General features: G+C 40.4%; 1 protein-coding gene across 2 annotated transcripts in view; it reads right to left on the bottom strand.

Moving 5' to 3' along the window:
• The window catches only part of ANGEL2 (angel homolog 2 (Drosophila)), a 30,689-nt gene extending 25,987 nt beyond the window's left edge, over nt 1-4,702 (bottom strand). Inside the window, exons 1-2 of one of the 2 annotated variants that reach the window (XM_012638354.1) lie at nt 4,567-4,702; nt 157-411 (exon numbers count right to left, since the gene is read on the bottom strand). In XM_012638354.1, the coding sequence (XP_012493808.1) occupies nt 157-167 (11 nt within the window). In that variant the 5' untranslated portion in view covers nt 168-411; nt 4,567-4,702. Of the gene's footprint in view, nt 1-156; nt 412-4,125; nt 4,460-4,566 lie in introns of those variants that run through there. The other variant, XM_012638353.1, reaches the window with a different exon arrangement.
• Nucleotides 4,703-8,860: the final 4,158 nt, after the last annotated feature.

Below are 8,860 nucleotides of genomic sequence, written 5' to 3'. Positions count from 1 at the left end.
CACATTTTATCCTGACTACATTTGCTTTTAATAAACTTACAGAAATGTGTTCCAATGCTAGGGTTCCATGGAAGACAATTTGAAAACCACTGATAAACTGGATAGTCTTTGGCCTTCATATACTTCACAACATAAATTCACACTAGAAAAACTTATATACCTTCCATATCAGGAGGAACAAGGTGATCACAGCAGAGAAGACAGATGAATCAAAGAAAGTAAGCAATAGGCCTGATCAGGTTTTTAGGGTGCCTAATTAAAAAGTCATAATTGAGTCACACATATCCTTCAAATACCACTTTAAAGTGACAGGCAAGTTAGCAATGCTGTTCTCTTGACTGAAAAGTATTAGTGAAATATCGGAAGTCACAAATATGGCTTAACGAAGAGCATTTTCCTTATTCACAACACCTAGGAAGAATGGACATATAAAGAGTCAGGTTGCAATCAAGGTGCATCAGTATGTAAATGTAATTCCCCATTCATTGCAGGGAAAAACGACACCACAATTTTCTGAGTACCTACTATGAAGCCAACAGTGTGTTAGGCACTTTCACATACAGTATCTCACTTCATCCTCAACAGACTTTCAAAGTAGGCATTATTTTACACTAAAAATCCAACGAGCAAAGAGGTTAAGTAATCTGTCCAAGTTCACACAGATAGTGGTGGATCAGAAATGAGAGCAGCTGCTTTTTTGCTAGCATCGAAAAAGGAAGAAAAAAAAAGATGAGAGCAGAGAGTCGTTCCTAAGGTCATGCTTATGTTAGTACGCCACAGCTCCATCTAAGAGCATACAGATTTAAACAAAAGAGGAGTGTGCTGACCCCATTAACAACAAATATATGAATGAAAAGCAATCTGATATCATCATACATATAAAAATCATGGATTGTTCTTAGGAACCTAATTTTAATGCCTCTTAATACACCTTCATTGAAACAATTATTTCTTATTTATCTCCATATGCTGTGGTTAAGTACCACACAAACAGATTTTCACTTTTGGGTGCTTAGAATTTCTACTTATACCTATTTGTTTTTTCTAACTAGGTGCTTTATAACTCCGTAGCAGTAAGTTACACATTTATTTGAATATTAGTTTAACAACCCTAACTGGACCCAGTTGAAGCCTACAGACCTGCAATCCCCAGGCTCCGAGCCGAGGCCCAGAACTGTGTGTGGCCTGTTAGGAACCCAGTTGGGCATCACTGCCTGAGCTCCAGCCCCCATCTTGCCCCCTCATCTGTGGAAAAATTGTCTTCCATGAAACCAGTCCCTGGTGCCAAAAAGACTGGGGCCACTGCTGTAGACTACTTTCTGATAACAAAGGCAGAGGGAAACAGAAGAGCACTAATTTTTCTACTCTGACTTCCGGGTGACACTCACTCTGAGTGTCTTCCTTTGACAAACTTACATGTTAGCTTCCTACACATTAACACTCACACAGGCTACTTTCACCTATCTTCAGAGAAATGACCTTCTCTGAAAATTATAGTTCAATAAAAAAGACAATTCCAAATTCTACTTGGACACGTCATTTCTACTTTGAGGAGATGGGGGAGGAAGTGAGGGTGGGGACAGGACTGGTGGCACAGAGGGAGTCTAGTGAATTGTTTAGAGTAAAAAGAATATGAGAAAAATAGAAGTAATCAACATTTTTTTAAAAACTGTATTTCTCAAAGTTGAATAAGATGTGGTTCCCTTTCTTAAAGATAATACTTCTGACAGATTTTCAAGATATAGACCCCAATTTGAGAAATACAGATTTAATAAACTAAAATCTTATTCTGTAAGAAAATGTCTTTCATTTATGGATTATTTCTATTTAAGAGTTCTTTTATCTTATTTACCCTCATCTTTTATGTGATGGTGACATTCATCAATTTCTAAGAAGCCTAAGGACCTTTATTTCAATAACATTGGATTTGAAAATTATTCTTAAACTTACTTGACATCATTTAAAAAAGAATTCATTTTTTCCTAACAGAAAACTACTGGCTAAAAATAAAGACCAAACACCTGTAAAACCTGTAGGAGGTTTTAAGGATTAGATATGAAAACTTCAACTTAGTCTATCACTTATGTCTATTTCTGCACCAAGATAAATGTCACCTTTACCTTGGTGTTTTCTTCGTTTTGATGAAGGCTCATCTCCCTCAGAGTTCATGACGTAACTAGAGAGATGAATCAAAGATGTCTGGCTCAGGCTGTCAGGTCTCCAGTTATAGTACTGAAACTGAGTTTTAGACTCAAACAAACAAGGTGGTCTCCAATTTAGTGAAAAATGCCTACTGCTGAAGTATGGGTAAGGAGCACGAGAATAATGTCCAGGCCACCTCATACAACTAGAAATATGTCTGTTCCAGCAACACCTCTGTAGACTCTCCCACGGTGTAGTCCAGTCTCTGCCCAGACTCTTCGGGTGATGGGGAAACACGGGGTATCTAAAAGAAATAAATACACTCCTTGAGGCACCACTTTTTTTTGGCTATAGTACACAAAATCTAAATCTATTTCCTCAAGGGAAGATAATGTCTAAGATTAAAAATCTGACTTCTAATCTGTAAAGGGTGAGGAGAAAAGCACCCATGATTTCAATATTTTGATATTCTCTCCCTAATCAACCATGAGTGGTATTCTAAATACTTAACACAGAATGCCACCCAGGCTCCCAAAATACTACGTATCCCTCAAAAAGTCCACAGTTCAGCTGAGAGATGAATCAACCATCAAACTGGTATTCAGAGCAGCTTTCTGCCACCTAATAACACTTAGTGGGAAAAGAAAATCCACAGCAAACACAATACTTAAAACAAACATGGAACACATATTGGGCTACAATTAAGCAAATCTTTCTTCTCACTTGGGTTTGAAATAAAAAACATGTTTCTGACCAGTTTTTTATACCAAGGTTAGATTTTTCCAAATACTTGTATAGCTAAGAAAACAAAATCCTATCACAACAAAACTACTCCCTTTGCTAATCAGTGGATGGATAATTTATTTCTCCATTTCTTTTTTAAAGCATACTTCTCTTTGGGGGAAATGAAACAGGATAGGGATTAATTACTAGGAATGTACCAACACTCCATACCTAACAGCTTTAATTTAATGTATCACCCAAAATATCTCCAAAATAGTGCTAACATTATTTTTAATAGATATGTTGCTCTCAGACTCTCAAGAAACACTGCAGTTTAAGCACCATCTTCTTTTTCTAAAGTATTTTGGCAAAATGTCAGAGGACTTTCTATCCTTTCCTCCAGAATTCATTCCAAGATAGTATCAATAATGTTCACTTCTATCACTAAGAAAATTTTGCTTAAATTGCATTTATCATTATTTGACTTTTCTATGTTTTTTCATTTTAACAGCATTTTTATTATGTATTTGTGCAGTTTATATATGGTCAACTTGCTCTATAAAATCAACAATTGTAAATATTTACAGGCATATGAGGCCTCAATCTTGCTTTATGACAACTCTGAAAGCCATAGGAATTTGGGCACTTAGACCATGCATTTTGTATCTTAATAAGGTACTGTATGGAAATATAATACTTGTACTACAAAACTCATTCTCTGTATTTGTAGTTATTTGTACAGATTTTTTTCCTCTAAAGACGTTAAGCAACTTCAGGGCCAGAGCCTTCTTATTCATTTTAATTCCAGTTTCTTCACGAGTGCCTAGCACAATGCCTGGCAAACAGCTGGTACTCAGGAAACATTGTTGAACTATTATCGTCATCAAGTCCCAGACCTATAGGAGTTAAAACCAGATCCCCATGACTTACGTAATAATTAATACAGTGCTGTGCTTACCACGACTGGTGTGTGATACACCAGTTGGTTTCACAGGGTTCACAATTAAATTATTTGATTTAGAATATCCAAGTACTTATCTTAAATTTCCTTAGAAAAAAACATAATCAGTATATTAAGCCCAAGATTTTGCAAACACAGCTTAAGGCGACGCCAATGTAGGTAGCACCTACTGAAGTGTTTTTTTAGAAAAGTGAGTCAATTTAAAGAAATATACCCAGTAAATAATACAGGTGGAACGAGAACTTGGCCATAATAGTAAGGGTTGGTGTACAAGTGACTGAAGTTCGAGAGACACTAGCACACCAACAAAACACAAACCCCTCCTGGCGTGTTTGCAACAAGCGCGCCTCCCTCGGGGTCCAGCCGCCAGGACCTACTGCGGACAGGAGGCCTCCCCGCGGACAGTCAGCTCCGAGAACGGTGCTGCGAAGTCTGGGGAGCAGGCCACGGCTGGGTTGGGGGAAGTGGGCCGGGGCTCCAAGACCACTGGTGCGGGCCGGGAAAGCACAAGCCTGGCCGGCGGCCGGAGAGCTCCGTGCCAGGGCCCCAGACCTCGCTGGCCGAGCATCCCGCCGGCTAATCGCCGGGTTTACCTATCCCTCAGGGTCTCCGGAGGCTCGTCCCGGATGCACCATTGCTCAGACCCTCTTCCTCCTCCTTCCTCCCCAGCCCGCCCCGCCCCGGGTTAATCTCGGCCGCCCGCCCCTCTCTCCTCCCTCTAGGCACCCAGCCCTACTGACCGGCCTCTTCCCACCACACAGCGGCCGTAGCCTCTCCTCACACAGCGCCACGCTTCCATTTTCCTCGTTCGCGAATGTCCAGTTCCCAGGCTCCGGGCTCCACCTCAATGTCTATAACTGTCGCGGAGGCCTAAAGCACTGAGGGGACCCCATCACTCTAAGTCTTGACTTCCAGCGCGGCTGCAATGCATGCTGGGAGGTGCAGTCTCGCCGCCGGCTGAGTCTCCATCTTGAGCAGTAAACGTTTCTGAATTGCCTTAACCGCGAATTGCGCCCAAGGAGCATGCGCAGAGAGTGTGATGCACGAACAGCCATTTTGGAATAGGGCAAAATACCCGACCTCTGTCTTAAAGAAACAGAGAGAAATAAGTTTACTGGACAGAGCTGGACTGTTTTATTAAGGTCTAAGGGCAGGTGCACTGCGTTAAATGTATGAGAGCTAAGATAAATAAATATTATTTTAGAGTATTTTTATAATGTACATGGGGAGATTCAAAAAGTGGATGCCACTTAAAGCGAGAAAAAAATATATATATATACTGCTCTTACGGAAACTAACTCAGAAATATCTTAAGAATTCAAGCTTACATAATTAAGGTTAATCTGTAGTGAACAGGTGATTTCTGTTTTGAAGTAGTTTAATGTTTCTAAGAAATGAGTAGGAAGAGACACTGATTGATACGGTGGTATCATGTCACCATAATTACATACATTGCCAGGAATTGGGACAGTGAGGAAGGTGGTCAATAAAAACTCAGAGACCAAGGTCTCTACTTAAGGAAAACCAATTATTTTGGACAAGTATATAGAGATTCATCTATTTCCCAGGGGATTGCTTAAGAATTCAGGAGCTGGAATCAAGTGGGTTGGGGTGTGAGTAGCCACTATGACAATAGTGTGAGTTAAACCTCACCCATGAGGACTGATGTTTGAAAGAAAATGGAAGAATCTCAGAGCCCACATTTCGATGAAATGGAGAGGGCTTGGACACTCTCTGGAAGTTGTTCTCCCTGCCAAAAACTAAAGTAGGTGAGGCTGCCCTCTCTTCTATGGGTACTGCCAAGGCTGATTGCAGAGCAGAGAGGAGGATGAGAGGTAGAGTGGAATGAAGTCAGGATACGTCCCCTTCTGAGAAATAAGTCATTAGTGGAGGCACTTTTCAGAGGGTGACAGAGTTCCAGAGAACTCATTAATGGCTGTACAACTAGAAATAGAGATGGCTAGAGCTGTCAAAATGTCACACTAGATCAATTAATACTCAAAATAGGAATTCTGAGCCATAGCAGAGAGGCTTAGAATTGTCTGAAAATTGTTTTTCAACTCCCTGAGCAGGAGAGTGGCCATTTCAGTTGTCTGGTATGGGATGGCCAGACTGGATGAGGAAACAAGTTAGAGCCAGGATTATGACAGAAGAAAAATCCAGAACAGACTGGAACAGAAACATTTTACTTCAATGTACCTAGATAAGGTCTTCATTAGTTTCTAGAGGGCAGGAATCAGAAGTTAATCCCATAACAAGAGCATAGCGCTTGTGTTTTGTTAAATTTCAATTTAAAAAATCTTTCCAGGCCAGACACAGTGGCTCGCACCTGTAATGCTAGCACTTTGGGAGGCTGAGGCAGGAGGATCACTTGAGATCAGGAGTTTGAAAGCAGCCTGAGCAACATAGCAAGATCTCATTTCTACAAAAACGTAGAAACAATTAACCAAGTGTGGTGGTGAACACCTGTAGTCCCAGTTACTCAGGAGGTTGAGGCAAGAGGATCCCTTGAGCCCAGGAATTTGAGGCTGCAGTGAGCTATGGGGCAACAGAGCAAGCCTCTGTCTCCAAAAAAAAAAAAAAAACAACAAACAAGGAACTAATCCAGTCTCACCTGAGGAAGATCTCACCACCATGAAATCAGCACACCAAGCCATTCATGAGGGATCTGCCCCCATAACCCAAACACCTCTCACTAGGGCCCACCTCCCTACTGCCACATTGGGGATCAGATTTCAACATGAGCTTTGGTGTGGACAAACTCAAACTATAGCAGTTCTTATAAAAACAGAATTTGGCAAAATATAGATTGCAAGGCTGAAAAATAAGGTTGGAAATCCAGTCTGAAGTATCTTTCAACTCCCACACATGTTCTTATACTTCACTCTCTACCTCCAAATTCTGAAAAATGTTTCTATACAACCTACCAACTCTCTCAATAAAAATATCTCAGGTTGTCATGGTGACATAATGTTTTTTCCCCTGCAGAACTTTGTAGTCTGGTGCAGTAGTTTCCTAATTCTTTATGGTTGTGGAAACTTTCCTTTCTTTTTTGGGACTCATTTTTGGTTTCTCATTCTTCCAGCCTAATATATTTGGAATTGATAAAGTGGTACCACAGTATAGATTTAATTTGGAGCAGGGAGGATTTAATTAACAGTTTTAACAATCATCCATAAATCAGTCTATAAAGCTGATTAAGTCCTCCATGAGTACATGTTCTGCAGTGGTCCTTGATGAAAACATCATAGCACTCAGCCCTCATTAGAATTTCTAATTTCTTTCCCTAAACTGTGTAGACTAAATTAAAAACTCCTGATGTCCAGGCTTTTTAAAAAGTAGTAGTGGCGAGTGTGGTGGCTCACGCCTGTATTCCTAGCACTTTGGGAGGCTTGCTCTTTTTTTGGGGAAGATTGCTTGAGGCCAGGAGTTGGAGACCAGGCTGAGCAAGACCCCTTCTCTACAGAAAATCAGCTGGGCATGGTGGCATGTGCCTGTAGTCCCAGCTACTCAGGATGCCAAGGCAGGAGGATCACTTCAGCCCAGGAGTTTGAGGTTGCTGTGAGCTATGACGAGGCCACTGGCACTCTAGCCTGGCTGCACAGTGAGACCCTGTCTTAAAAAAAAAAAAAAAAAAAGAAAGAAAGAAAGAAAGACAGAAGCAGCACAATTATAGAAATTTCATAGCCAGGATACAAAATTCAGGTTTGTCCTTCTCTTTTCTACATCCCTAAACCCTTTCTTATTTCCATCTCTCAGACCCAGAACAGGCTTTGGAGATTTGTGAGGACCTACAGTACAGAGACCTGTGGATGTTCAGCAGGGGTTCCTTATACCCAAGAGAGAATGAAGAAGCTCAGTGATGGAATGTCAGAGGGGAAATGAGAAAGCTGAATGTAAGGAAGAGCACAAATGCTTTCTGAGGTTGCTTGATAATCTGTTTGAGGAGAGAAACCATGTCTTTTGGTTGTTAAATAGTGCATAAATAAATGGCTATTAGGTGGGGACTTTTCCATGCATTCTGCCTCTGCCCATGCCAAAACTAGACAGTTGTCTGGAAGCAGTGAATGTCCTTTATGATGGCTAACATCAAGGTGGAAGGTATGTACCCTTTTATTCCCTTTAATGAATCTTTTGTTCATTGATATCTAAACCTGGGATGTCTGGAATACTGGAGGTCAAAAAAGGATTTAAGGGAATCTTTGACCAATTACAAAATTTTAAAAAATAGAATAGAAATTGAAGAAAAGTTTACAACAAGGAAGCAAAGGTTCACCAAAACCTCAAGTGTCTTTGTTGTTGACTGATATTATATGAACTTAGTGTGATAACATTTGTTATTTTATTGTGGTCAGAAACTGAGATCAGTAGTTATATATCATTGACCTTGATTGGAAAGACAAAAAAACAAATAGTGATGACTTAATACTGGACAATAGCAGAACAGCAGATTTTGTAAGGTGGGACCAAGGAAATAACAACAGAAAGAAGCTGATGGGTTAATATTAGGTTACTCCAGGTTACTTTTTTGTAAGGGTTAAAGCAGAGGGGACTTCTTTATTACACTGACTCAGGTAATCTGGACTGTCCTGTTTTCAGGATTACAGGTGTGAGCCACCACGCCCAGCCAGTTTTCAGTCTTAATTGGATATATATATAAGGGTGTAGGCAAGGTGAATCAAGCCGTGGAAGAGAGACATGCCTGGACATACACATTTGTGAGTCAATGGGTATAAAGCACAAAGGACCACAGGCAAAATCCCAAGAAATTCGAGTATTAAAGGTTCCTGGAAAGAGAAGAAACCAGGAAAGGAGAATGAAAAAGGAGTGAGTTATCTGAGTGTAAAAGAAAAAAGAGAGATAATGCTGACTTATATGCTGAGGACAGAAGAGTTCTGAAAAGGTGGAAATGGTCAGAAACTTTCAAAGTGTGGAAATATTGGGTAAGATGAGATCATTAGAAACTTTTTTCAGAGCAGTTTCAGAGTAGCAATATAGTAGTGAAACCAGATTGAGGTGGCTATGGGAATAAAT

Source organism: Propithecus coquereli, unplaced genomic scaffold (genome assembly GCF_000956105.1).
Source record: "Propithecus coquereli isolate 6110/MARCELLA unplaced genomic scaffold, Pcoq_1.0 Scaffold129, whole genome shotgun sequence".
In the NCBI taxonomy this organism is placed as follows: Eukaryota; Metazoa; Chordata; class Mammalia; order Primates; family Indriidae; genus Propithecus; species Propithecus coquereli.
This window is presented reverse-complemented; position numbering and strand designations above follow the sequence as displayed.